The sequence below is a fragment of the Carassius gibelio genome, chromosome B20 (genome assembly GCF_023724105.1).
Source record: "Carassius gibelio isolate Cgi1373 ecotype wild population from Czech Republic chromosome B20, carGib1.2-hapl.c, whole genome shotgun sequence".
Classification (NCBI taxonomy): domain Eukaryota; kingdom Metazoa; phylum Chordata; class Actinopteri; order Cypriniformes; family Cyprinidae; genus Carassius; species Carassius gibelio.
Window position 1 is genome coordinate 17,198,373 of NC_068415.1, and position 14,425 is coordinate 17,212,797.

Consider the following 14,425-nt stretch of genomic DNA (forward strand, 5'->3'; position numbering starts at 1 on the left):
TTAAAACATCATCTGTAAAAAAGAAAAATCGGTAATGGATTATTTTATTTTATTTTTTTATAAAAATTGAATAAGAAAAATATATTTTTGCCAAGTATTATCCCGATATATATAGTCTAATAAGTGTAATACAGAAATGCATTGCATTACATATCTGTATGTCATATGCGTATGGAAAATATATGCAGATGAGGTTATGCATAGTAAAACATATGGTCATTAGGCAACCTCACATTAAAACTGAATGCTTATGCAGATATTCACGTTGTTTCATATAAAAATGGATCTTGTTTTGAGAATATTTTCTGGAAAGTTACTAAGAAAAAAGGTTTCAAAGGTTTCATAAATGGGAATAATGTTGCAAACATAAATATCTTTGGATGAAATCTCCATTAAAGTTTAACAACTGTGTGTGGAGTCATAAACACACACTTACATGGAAATTTGGGATGTGTTCTCTGTCCAGTGGTTTGGTGACGGACAGGTATCCTGTTATGGGGTCGATGATAAACAGGCCGGTGGGGTTCTGGTCGGCTCCTGGTCCAGTCACACTATAGCGCAGTGTGTTACTTTTGTCCTTATCCGACTGGATCTGAAACACACACACATTTTGCAGGGTAAACATAAAATTGAGTTACTCTGCACTCGAATAACAACCCGGAGAGTGAATTTAACGTTTATTTTTAGTGTACGTTTTCGAATACACTTCACATGATGAACCAGTGTTGTTTTGCGTTGTGTACACACTCACTTTCACAAGCTCTTCAGGGAATTGTTTTCTGGAGTTCTCAAGCACATTGACGGGAGGAATGACCCAGTCTCTTTTCACGCGATTCACACTGCTGTCGCCCTTGACAACCACACTGTGCCACGGAAACAGGATCTCTGGCACCTGTTAAAGCAAAAAACAAAAAAACAGCGAAATGCTCAATGTACATTAAGGAATGCACACTCACACACACATATACACACTGCGGCACTTTCAACACATCTGCCCTGGTCCCAAATAATTACAGAATTAATTTTACCCTCTGTAATGGGGTCATAAATATCACTGCAGCTCCATCGTTAAATCCCTCAGCAGTAACACCCACATAGTGAATGTGAGAGTGTGTGTCGAGTTTGCAGTATTATTCCATTTTCTTTCTCCCTGAGCCTTGTTATTCCTGCGCCAAAGGCAGCCAGAGATGTGCTTGACCAGACATTTGCCCTGCTCTTAGTGCTATAGAGAACAAAAACCCCTCTGAGTGTTCAGTTAAGAGTTCATTTCCAGCTACCAACACAATACAAAGACTGAATTCTTTATGCAAGAACAGAATCTGTTTATAAGGTGATTCAATATTTCAGTTGATATCAACTAAGCGTCCTTTTCTCCTGACCCATCTTCTCTCTCTTCCTCTCAGTGGTGATATATTGCTGGTAATGCCAGACACATTGGGGTGGGCGGCAGTTCGTGTGTTTACGAAGCGAGGTAGATATACTCGTTTTTCTCTCTCTCTGTTGTGACTCAGGTGATGAGCTAACTCATTACCCCGGTACATTCTCACAGTCGCACCGTCTTTCCAAACGAACTCTCCGACAACATAAACATCAACAGAACTGATGGAAAAATGTTTTTCACCTATGTTCCTTCTCGTTAGCTTTTCACATCTCCCATTTCTCTCTCATTCCACATTTCCTGCCTCTCTTTTTCTTGTTATCTCTCTAGCTGTACAAAACAGGGCTGGGCTTTTGATGATCGCCGATATACATTTAATTTAATTTCATTTGTTTAATTACTCTGAGATCACCTTTCATTTAAGATTTTTATTGTTTATGACATTAAACATTCAGAATGTCAAGAATAAGACGATAAAAAATTACTCTACCTTAAGAAAGGCATGTTTTTCACTAAATGAATTCAAGAATAATGTATACAGGGTTCCCATACTTTCTGGCCAAAAATTATTGTTATTTTTTATACATATATATATATCCTTGAAATAGCCATTTGAGACTACTTGACAATAATTTTTACACCTTATCAAGTCATCTGTATTTTTTTTTTTTCAGGATTCAAACAGAAAGTTCAAAAGAGCAGCATTAGTTTAATTTTTTTATACTGTTATACTATTCTATGTTGTTCATGAGAACAATATAATAACTTTCATTCTTATGCACCAATAAATCAATACATAGCAATAAAAAACTATATTTATCTACTTCACTGTTCAAAGGTTTAGAATCAGTGGATTTTCTTTAAAGAAATTAATACTTTTATTCGGCAAGAATGCATTAAACTTATCAAAAGTGACAGTAAATATAATCAGTAAAATATATTGCAATATTACTGTTTTTCCTTCTTCCAAAAACATAAAAAATACAGATTTTTTTCTACTTTTGAACGTTAGTGTATTTAAAACATTTTTTTTAATTTAATACAAAGAAATGCCATGCAGGCTTTTACCACATAGGGCTGGGCAGAATATCGAGTTTGTACGATATATCATTATTTTCTTTATAAGCGATACGATGTGAGGCAGTACCATTTATATTGATATACAGTAGTTTGATACGAGCACATCTGAAAATATAGCTTAGGACACAGACTGAGCTGCTGCAGAGAAAGTGCATAATCCAATTTGTTTCAAACATGTGACACGCTATTAAGGCCTTTAAAAACTGGTAAGACATAGTTTCTAGTTTCGTTTCGTTTCGGATATTAGTTTAAGCGGCTCGGTCCGTCATATGCTATGACAAAAAGGCTGCATGTGTGGCTGACAGCACATGGGGTAATCAAAATAGCCTGACACAATTCTTTTGTATTTAGTGAATTTAACATTTCGCTTTAAAATCTTTATTTTTGTTTTTTAGATTGCAGTGTTACAATGTTAGAACGAAATGTGATTTTAACCATTTTTTACACATAATATAAAGTCAAAAATACATGGTTACATTCACTTTATTTTTTTTCATACCCTGGGCAGTAAGTGAAATATATATATATATATATATATATATATATATATATATTTAATACAGATTTTTTTTCCCCTTCCAAATAAAACCCTTATACCACAAATAAGTTTTGAACTGATTCATTAAAACACAAATTAATCAAACACACCCATTTTAACATGGCTTTTTCTACTTTAAATCACAGATGCAGTTAAATCTCACAAGACAAGGAAGGAGACCGGTTGCAAAACTAGTCTAATGACAGGTTCTTTAGGAAACTTAATGGCCAAATTAAAAGCTCATTAAAGTCGCAGTGATATTCCCAGTGTTGCTTGGTTTGAATACTGCATCAAAATCATCGGGAATGCATCGTGACTGGCCAGCATTAGTCTAAACCCTTCACCCTCTCCTCCTTTGCCTCCTCGACCATTCTGATCCTTTATCTCACCCTTTTCCACTCTCTCCCCCGCTGGCTCCTCTCGTCCTCCTTCCCCTTGGCGGCAGTGTGTTGGGCATGTGTGTATCAGTAATAAAGAGTCAATTCTCCTTGTCTCTGAGCAGAAGGCATGGCTATGAGACATATGGTTAGTGTTCCCAAGCTGAGGGTCCAGATCTCCACTGTCTAATGTATCCTCCTGCCTTAATGTCTCTTTAGCATCGTTAAACATTAATTACAGCCCTACTATCAACGTGTTAGTGCTCTGCTAATTTTCTAATATAGTTTTATTAGAGCATTGGCTTTGTCACAGAGGGCCTACGGATGAAGAGAGACATTTCTGTGAGCTCACATTCGCACAATGGCTGTTTGATGGTGTAATTGCAGCGTAAGGCTAGTTTAGAAACGCCATGCGCCGTTAGCGATCTGACATGGTTATAATTAGTGCGAATTCACAGTCACACAGCCGCCGTTCACTGTTAACGTGCACGAGCACAGGACTTCCTACCTGCTTGGGTTGGGTGAAGTTGACGTGCACCAGCCATTCCTCTTGAGACTTCACGTCCTTGGCCTTAATCTCCAGGCTCCGCCCCTTCCTGTCAGATAGCTGCAGGGTTCGTGTTGCAAAAACCGTCCCATCTGCCTCTATCCGGAAATCTGCAGGGTCTCCGCTCTCGAAACGCAAGCCAGAACCTCTGCCACAGTCTACGAAATCCACTGCAAAAGAGAGAAAGAGAGTGGACTGAGTGCAGGCCTGCTTTTGTTTTTAAACTGCAAACATCTTTTTTTTTTTACAAAAAAAAAAAACAAAAAAAAAACAAGCACACAGGAAATCACATTCCGCTCCTCCGCAAGGGAATAATGGTTTTACTTGAAAAGTGAGGACAAGGAGAGCCAGAGATGGAAAGTATGCACTGACAGAGAGAAAGAGAGAGAGATGGTAGGAATGGAGAGCAGGTACAACTTCTGAAGCTCTCCTGCATTATTCATGCTGAGACATCCCCTGCATGCCCCCAGGTGTGCTGAGGAACGGAGGAACAGGAGGACGAGGAGACAAAGAGAGAGAGAGGGATGAGGGGAGGGAAAAAGAGAGAAAACGGAGAAAAAGCAGAGTTGAGAGGTATCTGCAGCACAACACTGGAGGGAATCGCATTAGAAGTACAGACATAAACAAAAATGAATGTGCTTTATTTATTATGCCGCAATTAGAGAACACAGACAGACAATTACACGCCCAGAACTGAGAGAGACGCCGGGACGCTCTCCTATCAGGAAGCATTTGTTTTCGAGGAGCCTCGTATTGACTGGGCTCATTTGTCTGACATCTTTCAAATTTCAAGCAGAACGTCAGCTCTCATGATCCAGCCCAGGTGGACGGTGCACGTGATTTCTCGCCAATAGTTAACGTGAAACGATATAGCTGTGGTGGACATACGATAACTGACAGAGATTCATTTTACCATTCATCAGTCCTGTCAGTACATGAACTACTAATAAAAACACCTGTAAGCAAGCACACTAAGGCGGATTTGATCCTTAAATTTTGTCCGACTTGTTGTAAACATGCATAGACTGCTGAATATGCACGATCAATTTGCATATCATTTAACAAGAACGTTTACAAGACTAATCATGGCAATGTACATGAAATCTGTCATGTGCAGGCAGATACGAGTCATCCTGCAGGGTTAATTAGCTCTTAATAGTGTGTCAAATTTGTAAACAAATAATCATCACAAGGCATATTAGAGTAAATTTTCCAAATTTACTTCAAAACTAGTTTCCAATTAAATTCTCCAAATAACAAATATAATATTTTCTTAGATAATAACATTTAACTTTTCACAATTTTTTTTAGCCAGTAGCCCTTATGTTGCATGTGAAAACACTCAAAGAAATTGACCTAGATAGTCCAATTTACAAACTAATATTATGAAATCAGAATTTTTAGTGTATCACAAATAAGCAGTGTGACCAGTGTAGTCTGATTACCCAAATTTAAACCAACAAATTGCAGATTTAATCAGTCTTAAATACAAAACAATAATTATATAAGTATAATATACAGCATTTTCTTTTATATGTCAGAAAAAAAAAAATACGCCCAAATGATTTGGTATCAAACTGAACCAGGAAATCTCTATTAAAACAAAGCTGGGAGTAACGCATTGAATCATGATGCCCAAACAGGAAAAGATGAGCTCAAGTCACTCCCTGGACATTTCCGTCCTTTCTCTACTATCAGTGTCAATAAAAATGGTGCGAAAGCCAAATTTTCATCTCCATGGAAATTTCCATCCTTTCTCTCACAGAGAAACACACAGCATCGAGCACAGACTACATTTCCTCCTCACAGATAAATTTCACTCTCATAGGTGGCTTTCAGCCCATCTGCTTTCAGTTTGTATGTGTTGCGTTGTTTTTGCAAGTGTGATTTCTTGCTTTCACGTATATGTGCGAGGTACAACGCTGATTTGCCATATAGCAATTAGGCAGGTCCGTAGGTAAATTACACCTTTCACTCTTGTTAATCACCATTTATTTTGTGAGGACCTCTCAGGGTATTACAGTAGGTTAAAATAATCGATTACTATTATTAGACATGGCAACCAATGAGTCCTTATTACTGACTATTAGATAAAGACCTACTGAAGGGGGTGAGCAATTATTATGTTTATCTGATTGTTAATATCGGCAGTCCTCTCGTCCTTGCATGTTACTTGCTTTAAGAGTCTCCTATGTTGTTTAATTTTGGTTCTTCAAAATTAAAAGACTCCAATTCGTGGCCCCAGACGCAATGGTACCCATCACGGAGTAATCCGTTTAATGTAAAGCGATTGCCCTGATGGCACAAGATGTGCCGCTCGGCAGGTGTGAGGTGTTAGCTTGTGGTGTGTGAGTGTGTGTGTCAGCCTAGCTTGACGAAGTGCACCGAGTACGTTTTATTAGATGGCTGCACCAGTTTCGCCTGCAGCTGCATTTTCTCGTGCAGTTTTCATGAGGGGTGGGGGGTGGTGGTTGTTGAGCGCTATATGTCTACCACGCTGTCTCCTTCCATTACCAAGCGCTGCTCTTCTAACGGATAAAACAGAGAGCAGTGTCTTTGAGTCTTTCTTCTCATCGCAATCTCTTCACGCGTCCCTGCAAACTCGGCTTAATGCGGCACCTAAAAGCCACATTACTCATCGCGTCTCGCAAGTAAACACGGTTTGGGTGAAAACAGTGGAAAGTGATTTAATTATAAGGGTGATTTAATGTAAGACAGAGTTTGCTTAAAATAATTCATTTATTTACGTTTGAGGAAGCTTGTATGTGTTTTCTCAAAGCCCTCAGCAAATGAGCGCATATATAAGTCTTCAAACTGCAAATTGATTCGGATAAATAGATTTTATTCTTTATTCTATAATGTGGACCTGAAAATATTCATCAACCTTGTACGTGCTGAAGTGTGAAGTGGTGTTATTTGTTAAGTATTGATGATGTGGGATGCACAACATAAAACATCCATTCCTTTAGCTACAAAATCATGGAACAAACAAGGTCTGAAATGAACTGATACAATCTAAATAAGAGGCAATTAAAGAAAAAACATCAATGTTCTGTCACCTTGACCAATGAGATGGGAATTAATTTGTCAAAGTGCTAAATGCAAGCAAAGAGGCTTGATATGCGCATGCATGCGTGTCTAAGAATGTGCGAGAAGGTGATCAGACACCACAGACATGTTTGAGAAGCAAGACGAGAGTCAATTGTCCTTCACTATGTCTCTTCAAAATCACCTGAATGATTTTTAAGAGACCGTTTTAAGGGGAACTGAAAATTTAAGGCAATTCTGCAAGTATTTATTCACCCATCATGTCGTTTCAAACCTGTATGCTGTTATTTCTTCTGAGGAGCACTAAAGTACAAATCTTTGAAGAACTGTTACGCAATTCTTGTCCTAAACCACACTGTATTTTAACCAGAGGCTTTCAAGCTCCAAAAAGTACAAAAGCACAGTAAAAGGTATCATACATATGACTTGTGTAGTACTATATTTCAACTGTTCTGAAGAAACACAACAGCTTTATGTGATGAACAGACTGAAAAGTCGTTATTCAGTCATTTCCCTGAAGCTCTCAACTAGCCAACTTTATGGACAAGGACACAACACAAGACTTTCAGTGAATAATTGGACTGGAACTACTTTTTTTGGAGAGTTTTTTTTGTCCTCGTTGGGTTTGAAAGCCTTTAAACTGGTGTAGTATGACAAGAGCTGAAAAGAAAAAAAACAATTTTGTGCTTGACAGAAAAGAAAAAATAATAATTTGAAACGACATAAGACATGGTGAATGTTATTTTATTTTTTATTTTTTCCCCAAAACAGCACAAATTAAAACCTGGCCACGCGTACACATTGAAGCTGAAGTGCTGATTTGATGAGCCAGCAGAGGTGTGATGTGCTCAGTAAGCAATCTCTTTTTCCCATTTGCATTTAGCATTCAGCACCAACATCACATCTTTACCGCTCAAAACGTCCCTGCTATTCCCTCCCAATGGGACTCTTAGTTCATTTTAATACGAGCCGGCTTCAACTGGTACAAGCTTTTAGTAACAGCAAGACATAAATGAGGGAAGTAATGGAAAAATAGTTTTGTTTAGCCCACCACCCCCACGAGAGAGCGTAAAATAGCTGTCTTAATGTCGTCGTTTGGGGTTTCATGGTCTCCGAGACATACTGAGCCTTCCCGTGAAAGAATTCAGATGGATGTGGCACTTAGGACCCCATTCTGCACTGAGCAAAGCTGTCTTTTGTACCGCCTGCCTATAATTGCCCTTTTTCCATGACTTTTCTAAGGGCGAGCTTCCTCTAATGGCCACATCGCTCAGGCACATCCCTCGGTGGACATGGCAACTTAAGTTTAACTCGTATACACTTCCCTCACCAAAAATACACACACACACAAAAAAAGACACATTCACAAACACACCTAAACACAGGCTGAGAAAATACACCAATGGGAACTAAATCAATTTGAAAACCAAAGTGCGCATTAAACTGTTAGAGCTTTTCAGCTCATAAAGGGATTCATTATCTCTTTTGGAAACTGGAACAATATGTAGCTCCTATAATGAGCCAATGGCTATTTATTAGTTGCCAAAATGTAATAATGGTGAGTAACAGCTGCTTTTTATGTGTTTCTCCTTTAATGTGAATCATCATGAGTCTTTGATCCAAAAGTACAACTATCAACATACCGTATCTTCTTGCCTCATGCTGTTTCCCCTCAAACAAAGCGAGTAAAACGTAGAAAGAGAATATGATGCTCCCTCTTAAAACATCTTCTTGTCTCTTTCCTCATTTGTTCAGATTTATACTTTAGATCAAAAGAACATGGTGAATCTCACGCTTGATTAAGCCCAATCTCAACCTGTTAAATGACGCATGCATGCTCAGATAAATACATGTATAGAGCACAGTGACATTACACTAATTTTCTGCCTCACACTAATGTAATGTCAGAATAACAGAAGGCTTTATTTAATTCATCCACAGAACTGGGTGATCTGTATTTAAATGCCACTAACAAAAATAACATTCATTCGCAGCTCAACAGTAAGTGTTCATCATTTTTACGTGATTTTTACTGGCTCCACTATTAAAAAACATACATTTTATTTTTAACAGAATACTATAATTAGGCATGCACGATACTGGATTTTTGCCCATATCCAATATGCCAATCATTTTCAACTCATTTTGGCCGACAGCCGATGCTAATACCGATATATAAATATTTGTTAATTTTGGTTAGTTTTTAACAGGAACTCATTGTTAGAATTAAATGAACAATAATAAGTTTACTTTATAATGACAGTGCATTGAAGATTTGAAAATAACTGCACGGCTTTTCATACATTGATTTATTTGTGGTGATTGATTTATTTCAAAACTGACCGCCACAAATATATTTTCCCAAAAGGCTTTGATTTTGTTGAATAAACATGACCTCTGCAAGTTTCAAAATCATAAACTGCTGCGGGTGTTTTTAGATCACTGTATTTCAGAAGGAAACTGACTGTCTTCATTTTCGATGTCATTTTCATTTCATCTTGCATGTAATGCCTGATAAAGCAGCATTTGTGAGTACAGCGCTGCTTTGTATACAGCCGTTACTGGAGAAACCTCTATCTCTCCCAATCTAATAGCACCTCCTGCCGGTACAAAAATTATTTGCTGAAAATTATGAAACACTGCTGCCGCTGCATGTGCTGTTATAGTTTACTCTACGCGTGTTCCCAGTTTAAATGCAGCCATCCAAAACAGTGAATCCAATCACCATTCAGGCAAAACTTTGCTTCAAGAATGAGCCACAGTGCTGACGTGATCTAATCTCACGGTTTACGTGATCTATTCACTAGCACACCCAGAGTACATGCGAGTTAATGCATTATGCCGATGCCGATATTGGCAGATAATATCGTGTGTCCCTAACTATAATGCTGTCATTAAAATATTTGCTTTCATAAAAGCAATAGGAGCTATATTGTATATCATCATGTAATGTAACTCCAATAAGTTTTCTTTCAAATGAAATTAAATAATAAAGTCAATAGAATTTAAATTACACAGCTTTAATGCATGAAATATCTTAAAATAAAACAAAAAAAAATCTTCATTGTCTAACAATTTAATGTAACTTCATTAAATGCTACATCAAAAAAATTGAATCAAATAGAATCAATGGTAGTTGTATTGTATATAAGTGGTCGACGATGACGTTTTTCTGTTTGGCCGATGTATTCGAGACTTTTATTTTGTTGACGTACCAGACTTTTATTTTGATGACGCTGAGAGCGGCAGCGCCTAAGCGCACACAGTGCTCACACTCTCCCTCTTTGTAGTCATCGTCGTTAACAGTTCTGTCTAACATGGATAGCAGTCTGTTTAATAATCAGATAGAACGGTTCAACAAAGAAATTAATGTATACAGAAAGTATTATAACGACTGATTTTATATTAGGCCTATAAGTAATATAAAGGCATACATTATAATACTTCCTCGTTTGCCGTCAGCATTAAGCAAATATGCATTTATATAATTTAAACAAATCTCTGAATGACTAATGAACATGTAATTTCACAAATCTTGCAAAGTGTCGAATCCAGCTGTGAGATCTTGTGAAGTGTGTATTTTTAACCAGCATGATCACGTGTTCTCTGCGTGATGGTCAGACTGTGTGAATTGAATGCTTTAAACTATACATCCGTTAATTCAAATTATACTGCACTTTATGTATTTGCCCACTCTTATATTCATGTCATTTTCACTGTGTTTATATGGCCTGTAAAATGAGGGTTACCCTGGCTTTATTTGAAAAATATGATCCCCAGTGCACACAAACGTCCTAGAAGAGTTCCCTGTTGGTTACAGTGTTTACTTACTTTTTTAATTATATTTTTATTAAATATTTATTTATTTCATCTAAAGTATAAGCATGTTTCTTTTACACCTTTTTTATTTATTTATTGTAAAATGATTTTGAGTAATAATCGGCTTTATATCGGTTATCGGGCCCCCTGCTTTCCAAGATATCGGCATCGGCTGTCAATAAGCAGATATCTATTGACCACTATTGTATATTACAACTTTAATTGATATGGACACATTCATTACAGATGCTTCTAACTCATTCTTTTAATTTCAACAAATTGTTTATCCCTGGAGCCATGTACCATGCTATTAATGTGTGTGTGTGTGTGAGTTTTTTTCTTTAAGTACCCGGCAGTACTTTATGTTAATCTAATGAGAGCCATGTAAATAACATATGGTAATCCAATTACCATCTACCATCTGATACCGTCACTGCACCATGGTCGCACCACAGTAGATTTCTGAACAGGTCATTTGGTTACTCCCTGCTAACAAGTCTGACGTCATCATTTGAATATTTTGGATTTACATGCAAATGCTGAGTTTTGACAAATGCTTTGCACTTGAAGGTGTGTAGTAATGCTTTGTACAAAACGTGGATGCTAAACATGCCAACAAAACCCAGAATACAACTATACCCCACTTTTCACATGCACAGCACTTGTCGGCTTATAACCATAAATGGCAATACAGCAGACACTTTCAAAATAGCACAAATACAATGTGTGATACTGAATGCAGTGAGAGAGAAAAAAAATCATTTTCTGGCATTCAGCGGATAATCCTTGTCACAGACAAACTCAATTATTCATTCTGCATCATAATAGCACTAAGGGCCTTTAGGTTACTTTTTCAATCATAAATTTTAAGTGCAAAACTCCAGTTTTGAATGTATGTTTGTGTATGTACGCATGCGTGCCATGTCATTTTAACCTCTGACTTCGCTAGATTGGTGGTGTCTGTGAGGATTTATGACCATGTGCAGAGCCTCACACACATAAACACACGCTAAAGCACACACACATGCAGCATATGGCGGGGCACCACGCCAGCCTGATCCTGAGGACACAAAATGGGCAGCGCATTCCTTCGCTGTCTGTCCTCACACACATATAAAAAACTTGTTTTACAGAATATACAAACAAAAACTGATGTGTGTAAAAAAACTGAAGACCTCTGACTAATTGTCAAGCACATCGTGGGCCTTTATAGCAAATGGTTCATCTTTTCTGAGTTAATTTAAACATTTCAAACATTGAGCAAATTTATTGCAATAGTATTCATTACAGACCACATAATTCCATATTACATGTTGTTTGAGACTGTCATTCTGTATTTACTCCCATAATTGCACTATAACATGGAGCCTATTATAATGTGTGACCAAATGTCCATGACAATTACTATTATTTGGGTTTGAAAACCCAGAAAATTGCTTTTGTGACAACGCTGCCTGTGGGGACGCTGACTGGGTCACGAAATTTGCCGCGTCAATGGACAGACATTACAGTTGCAACCCTCTTCCCCTGCCACCTGTATGTTATCATGTCTCCTACACGTACTCCACACTTAAAGTACTCGTATTTAATAGAGCATGAAAATGTGAGAAATACGTCTTCTTATTAGGGATTCAGGAAAGCATGCTTAAAGATAACATAAAAGGGTATTCACAATTCATGTAAGTGCAGTAATGAGGGTATTTCAGGGTGAAACAGAACATTCAGCAGGCAAAAATGTAGAGGAGGATTATATCTCTTAGTACTTGATTGGGTCATGCAAAGTGAAAACATGTTAGATTACGATATTAATATTATTTTGCACCTGGCATTGGGTATTTTTCAAAGGTAGAAAAGGCCTAGAATTGGATCAAAGTGCACATTTCTTTTCAATACTAATGTGCAATATGACTAAGGGACATTTATTAAACTAAATTTCGTTTTGATTTCAAGTTGTCTTTAAAGCATTTCTCTGCTGAAGCTTCTTAAATGTGGTCGGGTTACTGTAGTTTTGATCTGAAGCAAGGATGGTTCACTAAAAACCATATTGATCTGAATATCAATATGTCCATCTCAATGCATATGGTGGTCACAGCCCTCATTCTGTTTAAGGATCAGAAACACAACGAGAGAACCATGTCTGACAGTGATACGACAGAAAAAACACTGATCTACTGCATTAAAGCAGCACAAAGAACTGCAGTATCAAGAATGAAGATAGTTACAAAGACAGGAGGACTAGTGTAGTAGTTCAGATAGAGGTTCTTTTATTATTAAGCAACAAAGGAGGAAATAAATAAATGGGGGTGAAAAAAAAATTACATTGTTGACTCAAAGCACCCCATTTGACCAATGAATTTCCATAACATTTCAATGACCTTTGCCATGGATTCATGCATTAACAAATTATTTTCACTACTTAGATTTAAAAAGAAAGAATGAATAAATTCACTCAAATTTGCTAAAATGTTTTACTCAATATCTAGCTGAAAAGCCCAGAACATTCTACATATCTAAGATTTTATTTTATAATATACAGTTATTATTCATGTCATTTTAGGACTTGTAAAACACAATAAAAACTGTGATATTTCCAGTTTCCAGCCTTTAAAAAAGGAAGTATATAAATAATTTAAAGACTGACATTACATTTTCTGGGACGTTGTGAACCTGCAAACGCTCTCTCAAGTGTTCAGAGTTTGATGTAGAATGGATGGTAAGCCACAGGAATCATTAATTGGAGGTTGATGGAGGGAGGAGGGGTTTACACGGGCTTCAGATTATGTGTGTGTGAGTGATTGAAGACTCCCTCGGGTCAGCAACGCTGACCATTGTAAACGCTCTGCATTGTGCATCACAAAGACTGACAGGAAATAACAAACAGCAAATAATTGCAAACATCTGCACTCTCTCTCACAGCACTGAACGCAGATGATACTGTAATTTACCAAGATTGCTCAACAAACACAGCAGTGTGTATGTTAACATATCTGGCTGCCTGAGGTAAAAACAGTCACTTTAATCTACAACGCAATTCATAATCTGCCTGTTCTATAAAACATGTCAGTATTTGTGTATGTACCTGCATGCCGTGAGTGTTTTCACGGCTTCTTTTAATCTGTATTTAGAAAGCACAGATTGAAAACGCAAACAAATGAAGACAAAAGCAGGATTAGACTTCCTCAAATCTTGAGTTCCCGGGAAAATAATAGTGATCTGAGCTCAAACCCTGATTAAATTTATAGTGCGTGCATGCCATGTGTGTTGGCATCCCGGCGTTATTTGTTTAAGAGGTTCTTTCTCCTTGATCTCTTGATTTGACACACAGCAGCCGAGGCCGAGGTTGTTAAAACCGTCTGTGTCAACAGACTAAAGCAAAAAACACAAACCGCAACACAAAACCAAAAACCACTGTTGTATAGAATCACGGTGAAACCCTGAGGGAACAATATTTTGGTATTTGCATAGCGTCTCGACGAGGCCCTAATACAATGCAAACAAAATTGTGAACGAACCACTTTTGCCATTTCGCACACTCGGATGTGGTGAGGGTGCAGAATTGCGGATATTGATTTTTTTCGGCTAGCAGAAATCCATAACCTCCTGTTCATAACAGATGCCCATTATATCCTGCAGTTCAG

At 37.5% G+C, this 14,425-nt stretch overlaps 1 protein-coding gene across 1 annotated transcript in view; it reads right to left on the reverse strand.

Moving 5' to 3' along the window:
• Window positions 1-14,425, reverse strand: part of LOC127984103 (cadherin-2) — a 44,322-nt gene that overhangs the window by 12,644 nt on the left and 17,253 nt on the right. The window contains exons 3-5 of the mRNA XM_052586582.1: window positions 3,882-4,090; window positions 752-892; window positions 437-592 (exon numbers count right to left, since the gene is read on the reverse strand). Coding sequence (XP_052442542.1) covers window positions 437-592; window positions 752-892; window positions 3,882-4,090 — 506 coding nt within the window. The remainder of the gene's footprint in view (window positions 1-436; window positions 593-751; window positions 893-3,881; window positions 4,091-14,425) is intronic.